Source organism: Talpa europaea (genome assembly GCF_964194135.1).
Source record: "Talpa europaea genome assembly, chromosome: 9".
NCBI classification, from domain to species: domain Eukaryota; kingdom Metazoa; phylum Chordata; class Mammalia; order Eulipotyphla; family Talpidae; genus Talpa; species Talpa europaea.
The window spans coordinates 23745719-23773531 of record NC_140076.1 but is presented as its reverse complement, the minus strand read 5'-3'; the positions used below and the strand labels follow the sequence as shown (position 1 = coordinate 23773531).

The following is a 27813-nucleotide window of genomic DNA, read 5'->3' as shown; positions in this document are numbered from 1 at the left end:
CAAGGTGATATTAACATCTTCATCATTCAGAGTTGTCTTTGAGCAAAATGCCCACCTACAGTGTTAATTGTGGGATGGGGGTCGGGGGGAGCAAACCAATACCTCTTTATAAAACTTCTGAGTGGTATAACAGAACAAACCATGGATTAGGGCTCAAAAGACATGGGTCTCAGTCTGGGTTCTTTACAAACCAAGTGACTTTGACAACCTCATCCCCTCTGTGGGTTTTGGTTTCCTCCTCTACGAGAGACGCGCTGGGTCACCAGCAGTTCTAAACCAGATGGGGGACCACACCCCTGCAGGTTACTCCAAAATAAGTGAGGGTGCTGTAAGATGCCTCACTGAGTAAGCATTCCTTAGCGACTTAGCTAGGCAGGGCCTACAATAAGGAAGATGTCCTCCACCACAAGAATTTTCCCACCCCAGATACCTACAGCAACCCCAATGAGACAGCAACTGCTAAGATCCAAGGTATAAGATTCAGTGACTGATTCCTAATCCAAAAGGCTCAGAAGTAAACTCACTCTTGTTTGAGCCCTGTGCTCCTCACCTAAAAGCCAGCTCTTCTAGCTGGTAATAATTCTCATCCCGCAGAATCTGGAGGTCCACCTGCAGCTGCCTGATGAGACCTTCACATTCCTGAATGTACATGACGACGTCTGACTCGCACTGCACCGGTTGCCCTGATTCCAGGTGAGCGGCGTCCTGAGAGAGAAAGGGAGAGTCAGAGTGGGAGGACTCCGTGGCTCCCATCCACCAGGGCCGAGGAGCCAGGGGGCCCACCGCAAGGCCAGGAGCAAGGAAGTAACACGGTTGGATCCCTCAGCTGTTAACTTCAACCACCAGAGCACATGGCGAGACGTGGGAAACAGATGACATAAGCAGCGAGACAGAACAGTCAGAGGACTTACAGCCTGCAGTGTATTCTTAGCTAGTGTCAGTTTTTCTTCACAGTTCAAAGCACCGTTCTGGATTTTGTTTGCAATCTGTAGCAGCAGTTCCAGCCTGAAGAAAGATAAAATCCACAGTCAGGACAGGACTCAAAGAGGCCCAGTAGAACACATCAGACCTTCTAGTTCTGGACCCACCTCTCCACGGCAGGGCGGAGGGATTTTTCCCTCTCCAGCATCTCAATGATGAGCTTTCCCCACTCTTCTTCTACATCATTAGGATGATAACCCTGAGGCAGTTTAATTCGGCCAAATTCAATCCACACCTGTAAAACCAGAGACACTCTTAGTTCACAGACACAGACACACCACGGGACCGTGGTATGTGTTCTCTGGACACAGTGTCTTGTGTCCCTACCCAGCCCCTCAGCGGTGCTTCCTGTTCTCTAATAAGAAAAAAACAACTGAATATTGAGCAGCACCTCACCTTGAGGTGAGAATAGAAAAATCACCTCTAGAATACAGGGACTACCTGTTCTAAATCCTTTGATTCCACCCACATTTTACTTAAATGCAGTTCTGTCAATAACCCTGTTGTGGAATGGTCAAACCCAGCTCTGCGGCTTCTAGTTCTCTGGGAACCAAAATGTAAATGGAAGTCTCTTTTCTTTCCATTTCAGGGAAAGAAATTGTTTCCCTCTGAGAAACAGGAAAATGTGAGATGTCTGAATAAAATGTCTGCCATTTTTTTAATAGGCCCTTTGAAAAATATGGCTGGTTCATGCTGCCCCTTCACACAGTTGTCAAGACCAGCCTGAGAGTGATGTTAGGTTTGTCACACCCTGAGAGTTTTGCTATTAATGCAGGTGGCGATGAGGACTCGGGGAATCTGTCTAACAAAGAAGGAACAGGGCAAACCAGCAGAGGACATGCTTTCTTACCTCTAACAATTTATATAATTCCTCAATTCTTCCTTTTTCTCTCTCCTTGGCCAGAATTTCTGTTTCTTTGAAGTGTATATATTGGTTATAAAGTGCCTGCAAAATTAACATTTGGTGACTGAATACACACTACCTGGTCCCATTTTTCATATCATCTCAACCAGAAGCCAGCAACAAGTTCTGAAACTTATATCCTAGAATGAATTAATAAAAAAAAACCAATTTGACTTTACCTTTAGTTCAACAGGGTTCTGGGGAAAAGATTTATCTGACATCAGTATTGTATGTTGTTTGATCCAGGGAATGAGGGAATCCACTCGGCTTTGGTATTCTTGCCACCTGGAGTCTACTTCCTATTGTCAAAAAGTAGATGTCACATGTCTCTGATTAGCAGTATGCAAAACAATCACTGAGAAAGCAGCGCAGGCCAGCTCAAACCGCATAAAGTACTCTTCCCTCTAATTGCCTAACAGCTGCTCAGTTTAACACTCAGTCCTAGTTTCAAAGCTCCTCAAGGGCTCTCAAGGCAGGATTCAATTTCCTGACTCATAGAACAGTCTATGGTGGACACTACAAAACTAGCCACATCCGGCCTCCTTCCCAGGAACCAAGGACAATGACCACGTATATAAAGATGATGTGGATTTACTTTGCTCTGCACAACAGTGCTCCATCTACAGCGAAGCTGAACAAACATGGTCTGACCATACACTCCACCCAAACAGAGTCAGCAGGTATTTTATGAAAGTGTTCTATTACCGTAGCACTGATCCCTTCTCCACCCTCAGGGACTTTAGGGAAGGCATCATAAATTGAAGACACATAAGTGATTACAGACTTTTCATCTGGAGATGGCACATCCACATCTGAGAGAGAAAGGGTAGGAAATTTCTTAGAACAAAGGGACCTGCCAGAGGAAGGCATGATGACTATATGCCAGATGTGCTCAACTTTGGTCAGTTCTCACCTTCAGCATCCAGTAACCGGGTGACCCCCAGTCTTTCAGCCACTTCGAAAGCCTGTTCCAGATTTTCTCGGTTACTTTGGATCTGTACCCTTTCCATATCTACCAGATCAGGTCTGTAAAAATCCAACAAGGCACATGAAAGGACACCATCTACACATCACATGTGAGGTCACACAGAGTAAACCTTCAAGTACCCAGAGCTGGAAAACACTGAATGAGTTAAAGGGGAAGGCATACAAGGTTACAAATCCCACTTTTAATCACAAACCAGATGCCCACTGCCCCCTAAATCTAACTTACACAACAGCAGGTCTGTTGGATTTCATGGGTAAACTATCATAAACTTGCAGAGTGAGTGAAAATGTGTGTGTTTATGACCACTACGAGGGCAATAAGCTTGATTTTTTTTTTTTGTCCCCTGGTGGCGCAGGCGGTTGAGTGCAGCACTGTGAAGCTGTCCGCAGCCTCTGGAGTGCCAGTTCAATCCCTGCCACAGCCATGGAGATACCCACATGGTGAGCAGACCTCTCGTCTCGCCCTCTGCTCCCCTCAGCAATGTATTTCAGTCAGTCTGCCTGTTCTGTTCCCCACTCTGTCTTTGGTGGATCCTCTCACCTTCCTGCACATCTGGCCTGTACCCCGATTCTTGTATAAATAAATAAATCTTTTTAAAACAAAAAAAATTTCTATTTCCTCGCTGGTCTCCCTCCAGTCACCTACTGCTCCTCAGCCACTCCAAGCAAGAGCCCATTTCAGGTCCTGTTATGTCCTCCAAAGGAAACACTGATCCTACAGGCCTGCACGGCTCATGGCCTCACCAGAGAGGTCATGTCCATCCACCCTGCCTGAAGCCCAACTCTGCTGCACTCCACCCCTCCACTGGTCTGCCACGGTATGACGGCACAGCTTTATTTATTGCCTAGAGAGTGGCTAAGCTCTGGGAGAGCAAGAACTTCTGCTGCTTTATTCCCTGCTCCTTGTGCCCAGGGCCTAGAATAATGAGAGTTCGACACATGTTCCTTTTCTAAACGAATCAATCAGAGCCTGAACTGCTGATTGAGGAGGAGAGGTAGCATCATAACTAATTACAAACCAGTGATGAGGAGAAGTACCTCAGGCATACTGAAATGCCACTGTATTTACCGGTATCTGTGAATAAGTGCATTGAACATCTTCCCATCGCTCCAGCAGGAGGAGAAGTTGGTGCATTTAATTCCTGTATAACCAGCTGTCACCTTCTGGGTCCACAGGAGCAGCTTCTCCTTGGCTGACATGTCTCCTGACTCTCCACTAATGTAGATGTCAGAAATCTGCCAACAGATGGGACACGGAATGATTTAGTATAAGTGAGATGAGGCCTTTCAACCTTCACTTTTTGATACATTAAGGCTCTTAGAAGTAGAGGGAGAGCTGGCGGCACTTCAAAGAGAGGCTCATTAAAACCCTAAGAGGTCATTTATTCATCTATCAAGTTAGAAAAGTTTTTGTTGTTGTTGTTGTTTTGAATGATACTATCCAGTGTTGGAGAGAATATCTAACGCTGGCTATTCTCATACCTGGGTACAGTTGAAAGCATAAATGACATGACTTCTCTAGATGACTATTTTGAATCAAGAGTCTTAAAATATACAAAACACGATAAACATTATAGCAAAAAGCTAGAATGTAAACTCTAATAAGGGATTACCTGGCTACAAATTATACCACCTACACATGGTAGACTTCTTTGTAGCATTTAAAAAGGTGTGTTTCAGAAAATTTTAATGACAGGGATATGATCATATCTTATAAAAAGAAAAATATGAAAATAACAGAGTAATACTGACTTCTGTATGAGATACAAAATATTTAAATATACACATATACATATATATGCACATAACCTACTTAATGTGACAGATGCATATATGTGGGTGTAAATACACCAAACTAGTAATAAGTTGTCTCTAATTGGTAGCATTATAGGCAATTTATTTCCTATAAATAAACTGATAGGAAATTTTCTGAATTTTTTATATCATATGCATTTTTTCAAGTAAAAAGGAAGTTATTCTAAGAAATCCCCCAAATCTAGCACAGGACCTACTTTAGAGAGATGACAGTATAGGAAGAGAACGTTCAGGTCACTGATTCCACACAGACCTGGATCTGAATCTCAACTTCACCAGTTGCAAGATGGGCCCCAATTATAACCTCTGTGGGAACAGTACTGACCTTTTCAGGATTGCTGTGATAGTCAGTCATATTCTATAGCAAAGCACCTCGCCCAAAGCAGGGCTGTCTGTGCTCAACGAACAGAATTTCCTTTGTTCTCCTGGTGCAGGAGGTGGTCTTCCTTCAGTTCTGTTTGTCTAACTGCCACAGCACCAACAGTCACCATCACCATTTAATTAAATGTTATCAGGTATCACTGGTGATAATCTCATTTATTTGATCTTATCTCCCAAAGACTGACTGTAGGTTTCCTGAGAAGCTGGTCCCACAGCTTAACAATCAGAACCATATGAAATTGAGTAGTGGTGACTAGGAGAGTGCACTCCCTGAACCAGACATGTCCCACTGAAAGCGGGAAGCTGTGACAGGACAACCTCCAGCTGTGAGGTCAGAGGCTGTGGTCCCTCCTATCACCCCGACACCCAGTGCTGCTCCGCTCACATGGTGGTGAGGTAAGATGTTTTAATTAACAATTACTTGATTTATAAATCCAATTTAAATCCAATTTAAAAATAAATGCATTTTGGAGGAAAGCCCACTCTTGACAGCAAACTTAGCAAATTCAAAGCAGTGTATACAATCACAAGGAAGGCTAATATTAACACCGGTTGCCTCCCTGGAGTAGAACTATAGGTAAACTTCTTTTTTCCAATTTTAAATAATGAGCACATTTCCCTTTTAAATAGTGAAAGCTATAAAATAATCTTTATCAACAAGAAAAAGCATAAGCTTTGAGCCAGACAGATATGCATTTGAATGGAGGTATTTACTAGGAATGTGCCCTCAGGCAAATTACTTAAGTTTCTAATGCCTATATTCACCATATTTAAATAAAATAACTTTCTCATAGGGTCATCATAAGCAATAAGGTGATGTAGATAAAGTATCTCAGGAACTTGCCTTTCCTTCCCATAGTAATAACAGAGTATGGCCAGCACAGTTTGTGGGTGGGTACTTTGGGCAGGGAAGGCCCTGGCATGTCAGTATAGTATTTCCCATTGATTCCATCAGATGCAGCACCTGGAAACTAGTAGCCTCCCTGGAGGTAAGTAAGGGGGTGTAATCAACATTAAGGTACCTCCAAGTCTCTGAATATTAAATTTATAAACTTGACTCATAATAAATGAAATTAAACATTAGCAAGAGTTACTTTAAAATCAGAAAAACAATGCCAGAAACGTTAATACTTTATCGAGTATGAAAGAAAGCTACAGCCTAGTAAATCTTACTAAGATACCTGAAGAAAAACTATGGAAACAAAAAGCATGGAGTCTAGAAAAGAGATGATTAAGAACTGCCTGTGAGAGAGACTGTGAGAATGATATGGTGTCCAATTAGCAGATTCAAGGATTCTCATCCCTTTGACTGGGACAGATGCAGTTCTAGAGGTGAAATCAGGCTATCAAACTTGGGCGACACTAGTTAGAAAGATCACCCCACAAAAACTATCCTCCACCCACCACTCCTCTGCTCTGGCTCCACGATCACCTGAAGATCTTCAGATTATCATGGGTTCCCCATACAGATATCGTAAAGGAACAAAATGCACTGAGTGGTCAATTCAAATACTCTATCACCTGGCAGTTATAATTCATACTGTAACTTACATCAATCAGTCTCTAGCACATCTTATCAGTAAGTCAATCTTTTAAAACTTAATCAACTCTAAGCACACTGAAAAACAATGAGCTACCTACAGACTTGCAAAGCTGAGGCCCAAACAATGAATCCTGGGGCCCAAGCCCTTAGCCTGGGAATCAGGTTAGACAGCCCCGCCCTAGTACCAATTCTAACCCAGTTCCATTTCCAGGGGCTTATTTCAGTGGCCACCCAGTACTGACATATCCGATACTTTCATTGTTGCTACTACACATACCAATGGGAGTAAGGAATAGATCTGCTGAAGTGAAAAGGATAGAACTTGAGTAAGCAAAATGAAATCTGAGTATGAGTTCTTCACCCAAAAAAGAAATTGAGCTGTATGTTCAGAAAAACCAGTCAATGTGATGGGGCTGACCAGTCCAACACAGTATCTGTGTACACAGCACTGAAAACAGTTCCGTGAAAATCTTTATTTCCAATTTTCCACACAGTTGTAATATGACACAAATGTTTGATTCCCCCAGAAAAAGGGAAAATGCCCTCTTTGGATCAGGGTGTGGCCTAGATTGTGAACTGGATGAGAAAATGGGATTATTGTCACAACCATCTCACTATTTCAAGTTGGCTTGTGTCCATCTCCTGACAAAAGTACACAACCCTGTCCTGGGCTATGCAGAAGCTTTCACCTCAATCTCCCAAATGCAGAATTTAGCCTCAGTGTCAGGCAGCTTTCTCCCTCATCTGGATTTTTAAGAGGAAGTCACTTGGAGGGAGGATAGTCTTAGTGCCATCCCAGAGATGAAGCACATCTGCCTGGATTCTAATTCAACCCACATTTCTCAAGGCTTGATTAATTCCTCTTCTGAAGCATACCTAGAAACTTAATGTTTCTTAATAACTCAGTATTTACTGAACAAGACCTCCTCTGTGCATAATACTATACTAGACACCATGAAGAACAAAAAAAGTCATGCACCATTTATATATTCAGTTTTTTCTTAAGCAACCACTATGGTCTAGGAGCTATGCTTGAGTTCTTGGTATCTCAAGGTAAAAACACAATCTCAGGTCTCAAGAGCAAAAATTGATGAAGAAAAGCAAGTAACCCAAATTTGTAATGCCAAGAAACTTCTTGCCCAGAGGACATCCATGCTGAGTTTTAAAATATAAGTTGAAGTTAGCCAGGAGAAACAAAATAACAGACAAGCATGACGTAAAAGAAATTAGCTGAGACATGCCATACCTAACTGAAATAAGATTATCCCAAATGGAAGACATTTCCAAACTTTTCCAAATGACAATAGAGAAATGAAAGAAGAATAGAGGAAGGGAAGTTTTGTGGCCCTGTTGAACACACAAACTTCTAGGAATTTATTTACACATAAGCATATATTTAAAATTAAGCAGTATATATAATGCATTAATTTAATATTGCTTTTTCCACCTTTACATTTAACATAAACCATGTTACTCAAATCCTTTACATGTATCCTTGATGTTAATGTCCTTTTCAACAATAAAGCTACTTTTTAAGATAAAGCTATTTTTTGAATGAGTTTTATAGAAAATATCACATATATTTCTTTTTAAAACTTCTGAGATATAACAGCAGTTTTCTGAATCCATGCTGTCAAAAGAAATTTCATCCCCAGCCCTAAGAATCCAGCTGTGTAATACTGGATTAGTTATTCATGCATTCATTTATTCTATTGGTGTTTATGATTTCTAATAATGTGACCACTTGGGTATGTGTTTTATAAATAATGTATTTTTTTAAAGATTTTAAGACTAAGACTTATATACAATTATATTAAACATTTCAAATTAGGAGATTATGTTTCCAAGATTAAGTAAAATGTTCTCAGTTTTTGGTTTCTCATTTTTGTTTAAACAATTATATCAGTTGATATCTATAAAAATTGATGTCAATTGAATTAGTAGATGGTGACAGCAAATTCATTTATCCTTTTTTCATGACCTGACTCTAATATCACTGATAGCCCAACAACAAGAAAGATTTTATTAAAGGGCAAATATTAAGATATCCCTGAAGGCTAGTTTCTGGAGGAAAAAAAAAATCTTACTTTATATTTCCTAAAGAAGCATGATCAAAACTCATTATGGAAGCATCCTGTAGAACAAAGAGAAAGAAAAGAAGTCCAAATAGAAAGTATTAGGTGTAAACAAAGACTGGAAGTTGAAATAAGCTGGAGCAGCAATAAGAGAGTTATAGAGTTAAGACAGGAATGTTCAAACTGGGAACTAATGCAGGAGAAAAGATCAGACAGATTATGGAGGGGTTGGAATACCATGCTGAGGAGTTCAGACTGAAGTCTGCTGTCTCAAGGAATGAGACTAGATGTAATGAGCAAATAGATACTTGATACTCATGTCCTGAAGTTTCTGGCTGACCTTACCCCACCACAGAAGGCATCAGACTTTGAAAGTTTCATTCAGGAAGCAGGTGAGCACACAGGGCAGTTCATTAGAAATGCCTGGTTAGAGGCATCTAATGTTCATTACCAACTTCAGAGACAGGAAAGGTCAGAGGTGCCCCTTTCATATTCAGAGTCCTCAAGTCTCCCTAGGGGATACAACTAGGATAGGAATCCTAGGTCATTTTTTGGGCATTTTTTCAAATCTAAATATGGGTGTTTTTTCAATTCTAAATCTTGTTAAACTATTCTCCAAATAACAGTGCCAATTTATACTTCCACCCACAGGGCATGAAGAGGTTTTTCCACCATTCTACATACTCGCCTACATTTGGTATTTTCAGACTTTTTATTTTCTGCCAATCTGATGGGTGTAAAGTGGTATTTTATTGTTTTGCTTGTATCTCTGATTGCCATGAGAAAGACTCATGTGTACAGGCACTAGGTTTCTCTTGTGAACTGTTTATTCCTGGGATTTCCCCTATTTTTCTATTAGGGTATCTACTTTTTCTTGTTTACTTGTAGAACTTCCACATTAGTAACTAATAATTATTATTATTATTATTATTTTTATTTATTCATACAAGCACTGGGTACAGTCAGAAGCGCGGGAGGGTGAGAATTCACCAGAGCCAGAGCGGGGAGCAGAGCAGGCAGAAGGACCGAAGTACACAGCTGAGGGGAGCAGCGGGCGGCAGGAGAGGTCTGCGCGCCATGTGAGCCCCTCCTCCGGTGGCCGGGGAGCAGCCGGGGATCGAACCAGTGCCTCAGAGGCTGCGGGCAGCTTCGCAACCCAGCGCTCAACCGCTGCGCCACCGGGGAGGCCCAATAATTATTATGTTTTACTTGTATTATTAATTCAGTAATTCTCACAACCCCACAGAGCATATACTATTCTTTTCTTTAATTTACAAATGAGGAGACTGCCCCAGAGAAGTTAAGTAACTTGCCACAGGGTAGACTTTTGTAAGTAGTAGAGCTAGAATTCAAACTCAGCTGACCTGGCTCTGTATTCTTAATCACTTCACCTAATATGTCATACATTCTGGATAATAATTCTTTTTTAGTATCTGTATTATATAATAATTTTATCATTATTTTCTGGACTTTCCCTTTGAAGTGGAAATTTTCAAATATGTAAAAAAGAGAGAATGGTATAATGAAGCCCTAGGAACCTCATCACCCAGTTTCAACCATTATCAAGTCATAGCTGACCTTGTTTCATCTATACTTCACCCTCCCCTATTATTATTTTTTTTAAAGATTTATTAATTTATTTATAGAAGCGCTGGGTACAGTCAGAAGCGTGGGAGGGTGAGAGAATTTACCAGAGCCAGAGCTGGGAGCAGAGCAGGCAGAAGGACCGAGGTACACTGCTGAGGGGAGCAGTGGGTGGCAGGAGAGGTCCGCGCGCCATGTGGGACCCTCCTCCTGTGGCCGGGGAGCAGCCGGGGATCGAACCAGCACCGCGGAGGCTTCGGGCAGCTTCGCAAGCCAGTGCTCAACTGCTGCGCCACCAGGGAGGCCCCCCTCCCCTATTATTATAAAGCAAATCCCACACACATCATTTTCCCCCATAAACACTTCTTCATGTATCTCTAAAATTAAGGAATCTTTCTTCATTTTTTAAAAATAACCACACTACTATTTTTACACCTAAAAAACAATGGTGACTTTTTAGTAATATTTTTAAATAAGTAAAATATTTTGGAAAAGAAAAAAATCCTTTCTTAAACAAATTTATTACTGTAACTTTAACTGCTATATTGCTCTGTAGCATCAGCTGGTTAGTTCTGCTTTCTGCTTGCAATACAAAGCCAATATTAGTTAAAAAAAAAAAAAAAACTCCCTATAATTAAAGAGGAGAAATGGGAAATGGATACTTGTAAACTGAAAAGGCTGAGCCTAGAAAATAATATACCAACCGTTATCTTTCCCATCACTTCTAGCACCCAACGTTATCTGACTATTCACCCGAAATTGTAGGGACTCTAAGGGTTGTGGCAGGAACACTGATAAAGAGCCAAACACTTCATTCAACAGAATCCACTAGCGGTGTGGGCAGGAAGCCGGCACTGTGAGCCGAAAATTTTCAACAATTTTCCTTATTCCAATGAGCTATTTCTATTATGGCTACTGATGGCAGCTGAAGTAGAGGGTCTTTGTCTGACATCAAAGTACAATTGTACTCCCATCCACCTTCATTCTAAACCTGTCTTGTCACCTGACCTCTGTCATCCTGCTTCTGTGTTAACTATTTCCTGACATCAACTCTGCAGGTGAACAGGAAAGCAGACCATTTGTTTTCTATTATCTAAGCCCTTCAGCAACAATCAGAACCAGTTTCCATTTCCCTCTATCCTGAAAGGAATGAAACCTATTAGGAAGTCTGTGTCCAGCTTGGCCCCACTTCCACCAGCAGGCCCTGGAGTGATCTGCTGGCAGCCTGAGTTATGCCAAGGACAGGAACCAACTTGGTATACTTGGAACTTGAATGATCTCCTGAGAAGACTTACTATTCTGACATATTGAAAACAAAACAAGCACCTAAAACAAAAAAGCCAACCCTGCTGAGCAACCAGCTGGGCTCCTCTTTAGGAAGGCACTGGTGTGAGGGGAGCAGCAGATGCTGCTCTGACCCTACACTCTGGGTCCTCACACTCAGCAGCAGGAACACGTGCCTAAGACTCATGCAGGTTCAGGAGGCTTGTGCTGTGGGGATGGCTGCCTGTCTCTCTGGCTGCTGCTGGCCTCATGGCCTTGCTTGGAGGAGGGATTCCCTGAAGACAGTTCCTTCAGAGACCACTGAGGGTTTCAGGGTCCATGGTCTCAGGACTTTCATCCTAAAGGGATTTCACACTTATCTTGCTAAGTTCCTTGTCATCTGTCTTATGGATGATCAGTCTGTGGTCTCCACGCCACAGGATGGATGCAGAGCCTCAGAAATGAGTGAGTTGTGTGAGCTAACACTCAGTCACTTAGTGTTTCAGCCGGAGCTATAGAGTGGTCTGGCTGTGTCTGCCTCCACATACCTGTTTGATTTGCATACTGAACAGCAAAGGAATCGCACTACTGTCCTTACTGTCAAACTATACAGTCATGGCCCAAATGTCTCCCACCAATCTCTCCTAGAAGGCTCCTCACTGGGTCCAGCACATACTAAAAGCACCATGGTCACCAGTGGTCCATCATCTAGAACTGATTTATACCAGGGGGCCTTAAAATTTTATATTCTAAATTCTGAAAACCTCCCCCTCAATTATGAGCATACACCCTAAACCATAATAATGCCGCCACAACTTCATGTTCAACATCACTGGTATCATAGGAGCAACCAGTTCACTGGTTGGTTTTAACCCCAAGCCATTCCATAAAAAGATAAAGGCTGACTTGGACATCCCCTCTTACTGATGAAATGCAAACACCTGTATATCCCACTCAGCAGCCTCACTGCCTCCCTGTCCACCTGCACACGTACATGTAAGTGCTCACCCACATGGACGCACATGCACACACACACGCAACTTATTTTATATGGAAAAGCCCAAAGCAGCCTCATGCCCAACCATAAAATAAATACTTTTTAATGACCACTTTTTCCTCTAACTGTTAAGAGTCTCCAAACTCTATAATAACAAAGGGCACTGTGATAGGCTTATCCATGAGGGGAAAGTTGCCCCCAAGAAGGACCTTTTAAGGACCATCTGCTTAAAATCTGTCCCTCTCTCTTCCGCCTCCTGCTATCAGTGATGAGCAGGGCTCTGGGGCACACCATGTCTGCTCTGCAACATCAGACTGCAGGGTGGCTGCCACAGCCCTAGCAAAGACACGCCTTATTTCATCTTCCACCTCCTGTGGCACTGGGATCCTGAACTTTTCATTTCTTCTGCTGCAGAGGCCGATATGCCAAGGACAGTTCTTCAGCCACAGGTGAATTATAACTTCAGCCACCTACACAGTCACACACCCACTCCTGTGCGGACAGGGTCTTGCTGAGTCCTCCTCCCCTCCCAGTTTCCAGATCTCCTGAATTCTCACTTACTCCTTGACACTAAAATATATTCACAACACACCCCCCCAGTCCCCACCATCCCTACCACCTATGCCTCAATATGTACCCCACGAGCAAAAACTTGTTAAAGCCAAAAGCAAGTCAATCAGAAAACAAACTTCTTGTAGCCTTGAACCTTCACACTGCCCTAACCCTGCCCCCCACTACTCTCCGGATAGTTCTGTGCCCCTCTCCTCTACTGCTAGATTAGGAAGAAAAGGAGGAAGCCCTCTCCACCTATACAAATACTGAATGAGTGTTGTCATTAGCGTGTCTCCACGGGAGTAGGATTGCATCAGCCCTAGTAAGAACGCCGCTCTCCACGGGAGAGCAGCAATCACACGGGTGATCACAGCTCAACCCTCGACATTCCTCATCCACACCCATTTCAGAGATTCAGGTAGGTCTCCCCACCAACCTTTGTGCAGCACTGAGACTTCTTGTCGCAGATAAGTCTGATAAACAGACTGGCCTGAGAGGAAATACTACCTAGAACGGCACCTTGAGAGATAACCCCACCAGATAGCTCAAGCAATTAAGCTGCAAGGTTACCCAGAATCAAGGAGTCCCCAGAGACCACAGAACTTGGCTTCAAGCATCAAGGGGCAAACCTGAAATAGCCTCCGCTTGCCAAGCCCCAGAAGTCTCTAGTTCTCAGTGCCTGACACTGGGGCACATCTGAGGAGAAGCAACAAGATCTTCACTGTTCACCGCACTCTAGTGAGTTTGAGGGCCAGGAATCCAAACTGCTGTTTGATGATCCCTCGAACACGCCCACCTACCTCCTCCAGACACCATGATGGTATGTGGCTTGCCTCCAAAGAAATGGTGCCATCCTCTTCTGAGAAGGACATGGAACTCTTTTCAGGTTCTGTAGGCTGGATCCCATGGAAATGTGGCCCATCACTGCCATAGCCAGAGGAGGAGGGCAAAATGCTCACAGTGGTGCCACTGAAGGAGAGATCACTCTGAGAAGTAGGCACTCTGGGATGCTGGGGGGGCACTCGACCCATGTGGGCAAGCTCTTGGCGCCTGTGGCCTCTTGACCGGTCCAGGAGTGATGAAGGAACAGAACGTTCTGCAATCCAGGAACCTGGCTGAGGGGCACTTAAAATACCCTTGTTTTCTCCCCCAACACTCCAGCCTTCTGAAAGTTGGTTTGGGTTTCCAGTGCCAGTGGGGTCTGTCCTGGGGAAAGTGCTGCTCCGAAACCCAAGCCGAGCTTCTCCTTTCTTCGCTGCAGTTTCTCCCTGCAAAGGCAGGAGCACAGCCCGGCTGCTGCAGGATGCTGTCCTCGGGAATTCCACCAGTTGGCTGACTGACTTCTCGCAGTTCCTTTCTGCTGGGTTATCAAGCAGGTGAGCGATGACAGTCATTCCCTCTTCCTGGGAATCCCAGACCCCTCCAGCAAGTGATGACTCATTCTCTAACAAAAGGTGAGCAGTCTGGATCTCCCCTTGGAATCTCTCCTTCACCTGCACGATCATTCCCTGATCTCCCAACGCTGAGGTGGGGGCCAAGTCTCCAGGTAGTAAGATGTCTGGGGGGGGATGCTCCGCCCCTCCCACTCCTTCCTTCTTTCCAAGACTCACTGTTAACTTCGTTAATGTTTCCGTCTCTTCAGTGACTCCAGTTCCTTCTGAGGGTTCTTCCTCGTGGGATACCTCAGGAGTAGGGGTTTTTTTCCCCTTCCACTTCCTTCTGAACCGAACCCTTTTCTTAGGAGATAAGGGAGCCTTCTCAGGAACAGCTACTGAATCTTTTGGCTCCTTAACACAGCCCAGTGAATTTCCCATCGCTTTCCTCTCCTAATCTCAACAAAAACGCAGCTAAGCCAGTTCTGGGGTGCCAGAGAAAGCCCAACCTTGGCTTCATCGGATTAGATGCACATTTAAAAACATGCACTGTGCCGGCAATGCCTCCAATTCCTTCTTGCTCCCTCCCCGCCTCTCTCTGTCTCTCGCAGCCGCTGCCGATTCAGACAGCCATCTTACAGGCTCAGAGCTGCAACAAGACAAATTCAAAGCATCTCACTGCAGTTCAGAAATCACTTGACCTAAAAGCAGACAGAAACCGGATTGGCTGCAGCTTCCTCTCTCCAAATATGAGGTAATTGGAGCACTGCCCTCCGTAACACAAACAGAAAGCAAAAAGGAGCTAGAAACCAGGGGAGGGGAGAAACGAGGGAGGGTGAGAAGGAGGGGGGAACTGTAAGAGTAAATGGAAAAGGGAGGGGGAAAGAAGAGAGGCCCTGGGAGAAGGTAACGAGAAGGAAGGAGGAGGAGAAAGAGGTAAAAGCAAACCAGCACTGGCTGGAGACAACCCGCCTAGAAGGGCCACAATGAACCAAGGCTGCAATTATGGCTCCCAAACTCTGAGAGAAGATAGATTCCAATTGTTGCACCAAGGTGTCCGAAAGAAAATATCAAGCAAGATGTGTGTATGTGTGTGTTCTCAATTTTTCAGATCAGAAACAATAAAATTATTTTAATCAGATCATCACCAAAAGAGAAACCAAAGCCTAATCCTCATAGTAAAAAAAAAAAAAAAAAATTGAGGTTTTAAAAATCTAGCCCCCTGCAGCATTTATTTCTCACATTCCCCCCAAAAAGAGAATGATCTGCTAATTGTGCTGGCCACTAACACAAAGAAAAATCCTAGAAATCCGTTTTGAGTACAGTACATGAAAGCTAGGTAAACGGATACCACTTCCAAATACAACAGAAAAGCAATGTCTCTGTGAACAATAATTGACAGAAATGCTTAGCAGTGGTTACTGAGGTTGTTACTAGTCTAGCTAACATTTTTCAGTATTAGTTATATGCCAAGCAATGTGCTAAACTATGCATTATCTTGTTCAATTTTTATAGTAATCATGAGGTCAAAACAATTATTTTACATTTTACAGGTAAACTGAGCTTTAAGAAAAATGATTAATTTGCTCAAGAGCACACAACTGGTAAGTGGAAAAGCCACAACATGAACTCCTGTTTAAGACTTCACTTCAACCCATGTTACACTGAGGCAGGGAGGGACGTCTATACACAGTTAGGTAAAACAGGAAGATCCCCCACTGTTCTGAATAGCCAAGTAGACTCACATGGATCAAGAGCTCAAGCAATCAGATAACATTGCTATTTGGGAGTAAGAAAGGAATTTGCTAAAATGAGGTCCAGGTGGTTTTCACTCCAACTGCAGTAGGGCAGGAAGTTTGAATTATAAGTATACAGAGTTGGAGTGAAAAATCACCCTGTTATGTCAGCAGGACTCCCCCACCACAATTTTAATTTTTTTTACAGTGCCTGACAGATGAAATAACACCACAAGCCAAAGGGCTCTGAATGGCATGGAAGGAAAGAGATTGTGTGAGATTCTTCCCTGCCACAGCTCTTGATATGAGACCAAAAGGATCCACAGCACACAGACCTGAAAAATGTCCTCCACAAAGGGAAAGCAGTGAGAGGTCTTGAAGAAGTAGCGCCTACAATACAGGGGGAGAACCTACTACCGCCCCCCCCCCCCCTTGCAATGGGTACTTTTCCTCACGGCTAGCTGCAGAGCTGCAGCACCAGCTCGATGGAGACACAGACCACAGGAACGCTTTCAGTGAGCAAGACATCTAACATTACAACGTAAACTCTATATAGGCAGGCACCAGGCCTTCCGTCTCCAAGGTAGAGAAATGGAACTACACAACTTCTAGGTGGCATTGAATTTTATTAATGAATACAAGCCTGCATTTTATTAATGAAATACAAGCAAACCAAATCCTTGAAACGGATCCACTCAGGGGGAAGGGACACAGCTGCTGAACACGGCCTTCTCTGGAAGCCTGTCGGAAGCTGACGTATTTACTTCTGGGGGCCTTTTCTTTTTCAAACTTCTGCTTATGTGGGAAAATCAGGCCTTCGTTTCCTGCTCCAGAGAAAAGCTGGTCTGGGAAAGGAGCAGGGGGTTCCAGTAAGGTAGATCTAGGTTCAAGCCCCAGTTGGGTTAACTTAGCAAGTTAACTTACTAGATGATTCAGTGCTCTTTGTAAAATGCAGACTCGGCCACTTACTCACAAAGGCTGTAAAGAGGGATAATGAGATAATGGCCATAAAGTACCTGGTTCAGTACCTGATCTAGATTAAGTCCCTTTTCTTCCCATCCATTCCTGGAGCTAAAAGCTGCAAGATACTTCACCAACCAGGCCCTGATATACTTTTCTTCTTGACAAGTTTCCAAAGAAAATAGATATGTTCCAAGGTTCAACATGTGAAACTTGTTTTTTCTTCATCAGAAGAGCCTGCACTGTTTTACCATGTAGGTTAACTTACTTCCACAGGTAAGGTAACTCTGGTTACCAGGACCTCTGCCCGCACTTTTCCCGCAGCCAGCCTGGGTTCTTAAACACATAGCTGGCTGCCTTCTGGAAGGCAGACCTTCAAGCCCCACTTCCCCCATTCTTCATGCCATCTCCCTTGGTTTCCTCTAGTTAGCTCCTTACTGCCCCTAAATGTCTCACAGAGCGAGCCACAGTAAAAGACTCCAGAGTGAAAGTTACTCACTCATTCCACAAACATGAATGGTGCCTCATTTCCATGCCAAGCACGACATGCCAGAAAGTGCACAAACATGGAAACCTCAAGTCGACCCAGCTAAGAGCGCTCTTGACCTGAACGCTCTGATTTTTTCTTTATTTCAGAGTGCTAGGTATACACTAGTATTATATAAATCTGAGAATTGGAAAACCAATTTTGTCAGATTCTAACTATCAAGAATTTATTTCTTGGAAAAGCTATGCATCCCAAGACTTACCTTAAAACAGGCTTGGACAAAACCAAGAGACCAGGCTTATCACTATATGGATGTGTTATCCAAAACCCAGTTGGTCTCTGTGTTTGCTCATCTGAACAATGGGCACGGCGTGCAGACAGCACAGTCTATTTATACAACCAACTTGCCCCACAGCTGTGAGAAGATCAAATTCATAAAATATTCATTCACTTAACAAATATTTATTGAGTGCCTGTTCTATGCCAGGCAAAGAGGACAAAAGACACAAAATCCCTGCCACTCTTAAGCTCGCAGACTACTGCAGGGATGCAGACATCAAATAAACATGTCAGATGGTAGTAGGTGTTATCCAGCCAACTCTCTAAGCCACACACAGCTTCTGAGTGTGAAGTGGCTATAGGGTAAGTGAAAAATTCAGGCTTTCTCCCCTCCTGCCATTAGCATTAATGATGGATCCCTGCAGTCCTACATGCATGCCTGATCTCGGGCAGCTGGAATAGGGTGTGAGCATGCATATGTGGGCGCACCTGGGCTGAGGTTGGGCTTATAAGGATGGCATCATGGGGACAACAGCGGAACCAAGAGAGGAAGGAGAAGAGCAGCAGAACAGGAATGAGAGAAGAACAAGAACACCAGAGAACCCAGAAAGAGTGAAGATTCCCCAGGGGCCGAGAGGCCTGCCAGCCTCCTGACCACCCCCCTCTACCCCACCCCCGCCCCCGGGTAACCCTGCCTAACATGTGCCTGGTAAAAACTCAATAAAAGCCTGAAAAGCCACCAAGGGCTCCAGCACTCTCCTTTACCCGTCTGCTCAGATCATAGAGATCCTGCTCTGTGCCTTCCTGCCCCTACTACAGTGGCCCAACCAGCAACTCCAATTCTGCGTCGACCAAAACACCCACTTTGCTGTCTACACAAAGACACACAGATGTTTACTGCCTTCTTCCTACGATTAAATCATAAACTGCAAGTAGTTGTGCTGAACAGCTGTATAAGGTTCACTCTGTCACAGTTTATGTAAATCAGCTAAGATGACCAGAGCAGCTCCTCCTGTATCAACATGGACAAACCCCCAGAACAAAGTCTAGCTTAAAAAAATAAAAAAAAAGGTTACATAAAAGGTACTATTAGAGTGAAATATAAAAACATAAGCAACAGCACATATTGTTTGTGAATACCTCACCTGTCACACATTGACATACATCAAATATCAATTCAGGATGTTTACGGTGAAGGAAGGGAGGGCAGGGGAAGCAAGCTGCTGTATCTGAAGTGTTCATTTCTTTAAAAGGGGGGAGGAGTCTGAAGCAAATTTAACAAAATAAACATCTGTTTAATTTAAAGATAACTACATACACAAAGATCTATTACACATTTTTTGTACGTTCCCAAGTACCTGAAAATTGACAACTAAAAATGCAAATTAAAAAGAACCCCTAACAGTTAGCTCCAGTTTAGTACATATCTCTTCAATACATGTTAAAACACTTTAGAGGGGCCTCCCCGGTGGCGGAGCGGTTGAGCGCTGGGTTGCGAAGCTGCCTGCAGCCTCTGTGGCGCAGGTTCAATCCCTGGCTGCTCCCGGGCCACCGCAGGAGGGTCCCACATGGCGCGCAGACCTCTCCTGCCGCCCATTGCTCCCCTCAGCAGTGTACTTCGTCAGTCTGCCTGTTCTGTTCCCCGCTCTGGCTCTGGTGAATTCTCTCACCCTCCCGCGCTTCTGACTGTACCCAATGCTTGTATAAATAAATAAATAAATCTTTAAAAAAAATCTACCTTTTGTGCTTTTCAGTCTGTCTCTGGTGAATCACCCCCCACACCTCTGACCAGTACCCCAGTTCTTGTATGCATAAATAAATAAATGTTTAGGAAAAAAAAATAAAACACTTTAGAAACCATAAACTTCTTCATGAAATTATCAATATTACAGTCTCATCAGCAGTAGCAAAAATTTAAATTAGAACCAGTCTTTCCTTTAACTGAGTGCACCCTTGAGGTAATAACCACCAACTACATCCGTATTATTGTAGATGTCTATATCCACATCATTGTTCCATTTCATTAGCGCCAACAACAGAGATCAACGTAATAACTATTTTACTGATCCCCTAACATTTGACAGTTCTACTCTGCACTTCTATTAGGCTGTATATAACATGTGTTCTTGGTGAGAACAGCTGGCAGTTGCTCAATAATAAAAGACTAGAAAACCATAACCATAGATAACTAGCAAGAGACATCACATCTTTTTTTTTTTTTAAATTTTTTTTTTTTAATAGAGGCATGCTTTATTTATTTATTTATTTGTTTGTTTGTTTGTTTTGTTTATACATGCACTGGGTACAGTCAGAAGCGCGGGAGGGTGAGAGAATTCACCAGAGCCAGAGCGGGGAGCAGAGCAGGCAGAAGGACCGAAGTACACTGCTGAGGGGAGCAGCGGGCGGCAGGAGAGGTCTGCGCGCCATGTGGGACCCTCCTCCGGTGGCCGGGAAGCAGCCGGGGATCGAACCGGCACCGCAGAGGCCGCGGGCAGCTTCGCAACCCAGCGCTCAACCGCTGCGCCACCGGGGAGGCCCGAGACATCACATCTTGTCTGATGCAAGATAGGGAGAATGGAGGCTCTAAACACATACTCCTGTATATCAGTCAGTTTGCAAGCAGGAACTTTCCCCACACTCCCAAATACTACCTAATATAAGCAAACACCAAACCTTCAAAAACAGCAAAGAAAAGGAATTAGTAGTCAGTCACATCTGAGAAAATACTCATATTCAGGCAACAGAGCTTCCCGCCATGGGAGGACAAAATAGGGGTTCAGCTATGCTGCAACAGCGAAGAGTAAAAATCAACTAGCCAACATGCGTGCAGAAGACAGGTTAAGCCAGTAAAAGGCAGCAGAGTGTAGAATGTTGGGCTAAATCTAAGGCCTGGGAAGTTATACGGTCCATTAATAACTTTAACAAGTTGCTATCACCAATTGCTTCCAATTACTGAGAACATACAGTGTTCCATCTCCATGTCCCATACTTCCCTGATTCTTTAATCCCTATCAAGTTATTTTATTGTATACTTACTTTCCCGAATTAGTCAAACTGGACTAAGTCTGGGTCTAGTTCAATTCTGAATCTCTCACAGACTACATTAAGACCTTGTACATACTGGTCCTCTGTAAATGTGGAATTCAGTTAAAGAGCACATTTAAAGTAAAACCAGGGCCTCCCTGGTGGCACAGGGGTTAAAGACACAGTGCTGTCAAGCTGCCGCCAGCCACCTCACCATGAGTTCAATCCCTAGCCGGGTGCAAGCCACATGGCACAGCAGACCTCTCCTGTTGCACCCACTGCTCCCCTCAGCAGTGTATTTCAGTTTATCTGCCTCTTCTGCTCCCCACTCTGTGTCCGGTGAATCCTCTCATCCCCCCACCTCTGGCCTATACCTCAGTTCTTATGTGCAAAAATAAATCTTTAAAAAAGAATAAACTAAAACCACAAGGGTACCATTTCACACCCTCTGTGATGGCTATAATCTAAAAGACAGTAGCAAACGCTGGTGACAATGTGGAGAAACAGGAACCTTCATACACTGCTGGTGAGAATGTAAAGTGTTGCAGCCACCTTGGAAGACAGTTTGGCATATTCTTAAAAAGTCGTGTATAAATTAACCATATAACCCAGCAATCCTACTCTTAGTTACATGTCCAAGAGAAATGAAAACATACATCCTTACAAAGGCTGGTACTCAGGTATTCATGTCAACATTATTCATAATAGCCCAAAAGTGAAAACAACATAAATTTCCATCAACTGCCAAACAAACAAAATCTATGGTTTATCCATGCAACACAATACTACTCAGCAATCAAAGAAATGAAGTACTGATAAAATTGCTTTGACACGAATGAACTTCCAAATGATCAGGCTAACCGAAAGAATCCAGAGACAGAAGAGCATGTATTATCTGGTTCTATTTATATGAAATGTCCAGAAAAGGCTGATATATGAGACAGAAAAATAGATTAATGGTTTCCTAAGGCTAAGGATGGGAAGGACAAATAACTGTAAATGGCAAGAGGGATCTTACCGGGATGATGAAAATGTTCTAAATTTGGATTACAGTGATTGTTATAAAACTCAATGAATTATACAATGAAAATGGATCAATTTTATGGTATGTAAATTACAGTCCAAAAAACTTGTCCTTAAAAAATGTATTTTCCTAAAATAAACAAACAATCGAATGATAATCAAAATTGTGTGTTATGTACAGTTAGCTAGCTGTAGGGAAAGGCAGAGGCCCCAGGGAGGGTGGAGTTGAAAGCAAGGCTCCTCTGAACACACCTGTATTTACTTCTTAAAACTTCTCTTTGGAATAGTGTCAATGGGTTTATAAACTTTAAATTGAAAGGGGATAAAAGAAATCACTAAAACTGAAGGCAAATAAAAACAAATGAATTTAATTCACGTACTGAATTAATGGCTTAATGATATAGAAATAATCTCAATGACTTTAAAATACAACTTTGTGTACGTCCTTAGAAGATGTATAGTAAGAGGAAAAAGAATGCAAAGAAATCATAAGCTTCTCAGTAATCATATTATTAGTACTGATGTTTTGATTCAAACATAAAATGGTATGCATGATTTTACAGGTATATGTATGTGTGCATGTGTGAAAAGGGAATAACATATTAACTATTGCTAGGATCAAGACTTTTAGCATTAAAAAAATGGATTCAAATATAAAGTCAAACAAGTTAAAACTCTAATTCTAACTCTGAATTAGAAATATCAGTATTAATTCATGATTTTTTTAATGGAAAAATACGCATATATTGTCTAGTTCTGTCCACAGAAAAAGCCCAGCAATGGCGACCAAGCCTGTAACATTTAAGCTGCGGTCAAAAAGAATCAGTTTCTTGGAGAAACTGCTGATTTCTCATCACACAAGAAATAACAGAAATTATCAAAGACTACTGGGCTCATGTCAAAGAGCTCAGTCAACTTTAAGAGGCTAATCTTAACAATGGAGCTCCAACAAGAGAGCTCTTTGAGTGTTAGGAGTAAAGATCGCTGTATTTGGAACACATTTAAATCTGTTAAAAATCCATGCAGTGAGGGCCTCCCTGGTGGCGCAAGGGGTTAAGACACACCCTATGAAGCTAACCGTAGCCACTGCAGCAAGAGTTGGATCCCCGGCCAGGGAGCTACCCACATGGCGCAGCAGACCTTTCCTGACTCACCCGCTGCTACCCTTGGCTGTGTATTTCGGTCATTTCACCTGTTCTGCTCCCTACTCTGTCTCTGGTGAATCCTCTCACCCCCCATACCTCTGGCCTGTACTCCCGTTCTTGTATGCATAAATAAATAAATCTTTTAAAAAAAAAATCCATGCAGTGAGACTAAGAACAAAAAAAAATCAACAAAGAACTTTCCTTGGTCACCTTTGGAGAATCTTAGGGAACCAACTAATTATTGTGAAAACTGGCAAGGAGAGAGCTAAGATGGAAGCATTTGTCTTTTTATCTTGCCTTTCCTTGAAACTATTTCTCAGGGTGACTGATGAAGTCAAGTTCTTTTTTACAGATGTCTCCCCAAAATTTTTAATTTTAAGGAATTGCAGAAGTTGAATATTATCATCTTGCAACTTCTAATGAAATAATGGAACTAGCCATGATGATCGGTAGCTGCTGAAACCACTAGGTGACGAGTTAGCAGGGAATGCAGGAGAGACGGATCAGGCCAACCACACCTGCTAATCTCAACATCCTGAAGACAGAGACAGCACACGTGACATGTCTTCTACATGCAGCAATGAAGGTCTATAACTCAGCACCACCCCCCTGTTTCCACGCCCCCCCCCCAAATGAACCTGAATGTTACTGAGCCTCTGGAGTCTGGATCTAAGCCACCAATTTATAGGTAATACAATGGAGAGATGGGAGACATTGCAGGAAGACATCCCCAGAGATGCCATCAGTATCTCTATAAACCTTATCGGACAAAAGACCTGATTTTCCTTAACAAATTGCAAGGGGCACAGAGGAGAAAGGGAGAGAGAAATTTAATTGCAATATGTGGATCTTGTTTGGATTCTTATTCAAAGAAACTTTTTTTTTAAGGAGTTAGCTGGGAAAATCTGAACACTGAGCAGATATTTCATCATTTTAAAAACTTATTAATTTTATGGTGTTATAACATTGCAGTTGCTTAAATTAAAAGATTTTTATCTTTCAGAGATACACACAAATATTTACAGATGAAATTCTATGAAGTTTGGAATTTCTTTCAGAATAGCCTGCTGGGACTCGAGGCGTGGAGCACCACATGGGTGAAATAATACTGGGATGATCTTGCCAGTGCTGCACTACGTGAGGGGCATATGAGGGATCTTTAGGCTCTTTCCTCTACTTTTATGAACGTCTGAATTTTCTACAACAAATTTTTCAAAAGAGCGAGAAAAAACTCCAGGAAAGAAACAGTTCCATTACCTCACCTCCTCTGTTAATTAAAAGTAAAATTTTAATTAACCAGTTCAGCTTTTGTTCCTGGGCCAATGAGTTTCCCTTTTTTTTAAAGAGATTAGTGGCATTCAGGGTAAGGAGAGATGCAGTAGGTATATTCCTCTTTCCTCACACTTATGAGACTCATTGGGCATCCACAGTGAGGGCAGGTTTGTGGCAAAATATGAACAAACGACAGTGTCTCTAAAAATACCTCCTCTGTACTACCAAGGAGGTAATACCAGTCCTCCGTGAGAGCTCAATCCAGGCCTTGTTCCCACCCTGCCATGGCACACTTGCCAGTTTCATGCTCCCATGTACCCCTATGCCTAAAGCATGTCTGAGAACCCCTTAAGGTTCCACAAAAATACATGTTACCCCACACTGCAGACTGCCAGCATTGGCTCCAAACCAAAGGCCCAAGAAATAAGCCCTAAACTAAAAATTTTCTCAGGTTCTAAGAAATTCTGGGGCACCTGCTGTTTGGTCTTTAACCAGCAGATGGTGCTAACTCCCAACGCGGATGTACAGCTGCCTCAGCCCCTGCAGTTAGTGCCTTGAGATAATACATTAGCCTCTTTTCCTATCTGTCTAATAAGAGCTCCGTCTAATCCATCAGCCTCTTATAAAGCAGTTGGTTATGGGAGCTGCTGGAGAGAAATGGTTTTGTTTGGTTGGGCTAAAGTGATTCAAGGCAGCCTTTTTCTAAAACTAAGGCGATAGACACTTTTTTCTAGTAGCAATCTAAACTTGCAAAGAATTTGCCTTCTTAGGAAGCAGGGGGAGTAACAAGAAGGCCATGTGACCATGGGGACATTGCTAAGATGCCAGTGCTCCTGGGCATGATGGATGCTACAGGCTGTGCTTCTAAGCACATAAACAAACCCAGCGACGAAGGTGCTTCTGTGGACTGAATGTTTGTGTCCCCTCACGATTCTGATGTTAAAGCCCTAACCCCCAATGTTATGGTACTTGGACACAGGACCTTAGGGAGATAATTAGGGTTAGATGAAGTCCTGAGCGTAGAACAGCCATGTGGGATTAATTTCCTTATCAAGGATGAAGAGATACAGACTCTCTTTCTCTGCATGTATGCAACAAGGAAAGATCATGTGAGGACATAACCAGTAAGAGGGCCCTTACCGAGAACCCACCTTGCTGGCACCTTGATCTTGGACTAACCAGTCTCCAGAAGTGTGAGAAATAAACCTTTGTTGTTTAAGTCACCTAGTAATTGTATTTTGTTAGAGCAGCACGAACTAAGATAGTGCCATAGCTCTAAGTTCTGTGGCTTGTTCTAAGATCATTAGAGATGAAGTCTACATCAAAGCAGGATTATAAGTCTCTACCCCACCCTTCTAAAGCATTAAAACCAACATCTCTCCCCACCCATCATTCTCTGAGTCTTTAAAGGGCCAGTTTTGACTCAGCTGAACAGACTTCTAAGGACCAGACTGCCAATGACAGGACCAAAAGCACAAACAAGCAAAAAATCCTAGTTAATCATGCAAATGATTAGGAAGTTCAGGATTTAGGCTGCAACAGCTTCATCTTCAGGCCAGCCCTAACCACCCTTTCCAACCCCCACAGACACCCTTGCTCACTGTCCAATACAGAGAAGGAGGCCCCACGGAGGGCAGCTGCAATGTCTAAACCAAGCACAAACCAAGCAACAGTGATCCCAAACTTTGCAGACCCTACCTGGAAGTGCAAAATAATGGTCCAGATCAGGCCCAGGGTCAGCTTGGGGTTGCCATCTGTGATGTCATCATTGCGAATATTCACTAGTTTCACCTAAAAATTAAACAAAAGTTGATCTCAGAGCTCTGGGACGTTTTGCTTGAGTTTAGATTTTCATCAATCACAGTCAGTGTTGTTTTTGTTTTCTTTTGGTGTTTTGACACATATATAGATTTGCGTAGCTATTGTCACAGAAGGATTAACAGGGGCCTCCCTCATGGAGCAGGCGGTTGAGCGCCACACTGTGACGCTGTCTGCAGCCTCTGCAGAATGGGTTCGATCCCTGCTGGCAGGCGAGAATCCCACATGGTGAAGCAGACCTCTCCTGTCTCGCCCGCTGCTCCCCTCAGCAGTGTATTTCATCAGTCTGCCTGTTCTGTTCCCCGCTGTCTCTGGTGAATCCTCTCACCCTCCCGCGCATCTGGCCTGTACCCTGGTTCTTGTATAAATAAATAAATCTTTAAAAAAAAAAAAAAAAAAAAGGATAACTGAACCATGCCCCAAAAGGTTTACTTGATGTGGACCTTTTGAGGTCAAACCCCGCCTTCACCCCCACTCCCAGCAACCACTGTTCTCTTTCCAACTTTGCTTTTTCTGGAATTTCAGGTAAATGGAACCATTTAATACTGCCTTTTCCTCACTTAGCATTATGCCACTGAGTTGCCAGTCTAAGCTGCTGAATATATCAATCATCTTCTCCTTTTTATTCCTAAGTAGTGTTCCCCTGCATCAACATACTACATGTGTTTATGCACCATCCACTGAAGGGTTTTTGGGTTGTCTGCCATTTGAGATAATTTTAAGAATAAAACTCTTCTATTCATGTGCAGGATTTTGGGAGAGCACATTCTTTTATTTCTCTAGGGTAAATTTCTAGGAGTAGGCTTGCTGGTCATATGGTGTTTAGTTCTGTTAGAAACTGCCAGACTATTTTCCAGTGTGATTGTGCCATTATGCACTCCCACCAGCAAAGCAACCTTGCAAGCACATGTGGTCTTGTGAGTTGCTCTGTTATAAGTCATCACAGCCCTGACTTTTTCCTTTTTCAAGGTTAAGAAAGACAAGTACCTCGTCCCCCTCACCAGTCTTTGCCCTGTTTACGCCTCTATTTTCCCTCCCTGGTCTCAGAGCTCCCATCTCCCCATGCCTTCCAGAGCGGCCTCCAAGTCTCCTACCACTTTTCATTTATCAATTTATTTCAGCAAGTATTTATTAAGTACTGATTTGCATTCATTATGACAATGATGCAGATACAGAAGTTGAATGAGATCATGTCCCCTGTCTCACAGGGCCTACAGTGTATTACATCAGTGAAATAATAAAGTAGAAGGAAACTGTTATGGGGTTACACAGAAAGAGAATTCCTATAAAATAAACTTAAACAAAATTTTTTTTAAAAAAGAATTATAATATTAAAAAGAGAGAGAGAGAATGCCCCAAGTTAATGAGAAGTGCTGATAAGAGTAACAAAAATGGACTAACTTCAAAGGTATACATTCCATTTGATGTCATCTTGACCTGTGCTGTTACCTGGCAACCACAGCTATACCAAATCTTTCCCATACAGCTCTCTCTAAGCAGATAAACACACTGACTCCCTCACCATCACAAACTATCTCTGTGCCTTTATCCCTTTCCTCTGCCCCAGAGAAATAGGCATTTTCCTTTTCATTTTCAAAGACAAGCACTGTGTTC

The 27813-nt window shown here is 42.9% G+C and overlaps 1 protein-coding gene across 1 annotated transcript in view; it reads right to left on the bottom strand.

The window, feature by feature from the left end:
- Positions 1-27813, bottom strand: part of MACF1 (microtubule actin crosslinking factor 1) — a gene marked incomplete at both ends in the record, with an annotated part of 211499 nt that overhangs the window by 144528 nt on the left and 39158 nt on the right. The window contains 9 exons of the mRNA XM_084243390.1: positions 551-705; positions 912-1005; positions 1089-1216; positions 1832-1927; positions 2065-2184; positions 2591-2697; positions 2799-2911; positions 3942-4108; positions 26080-26172. Coding sequence (XP_084099516.1) covers positions 551-705; positions 912-1005; positions 1089-1216; positions 1832-1927; positions 2065-2184; positions 2591-2697; positions 2799-2911; positions 3942-4108; positions 26080-26172 — 1073 coding nt within the window. The remainder of the gene's footprint in view (positions 1-550; positions 706-911; positions 1006-1088; positions 1217-1831; positions 1928-2064; positions 2185-2590; positions 2698-2798; positions 2912-3941; positions 4109-26079; positions 26173-27813) is intronic.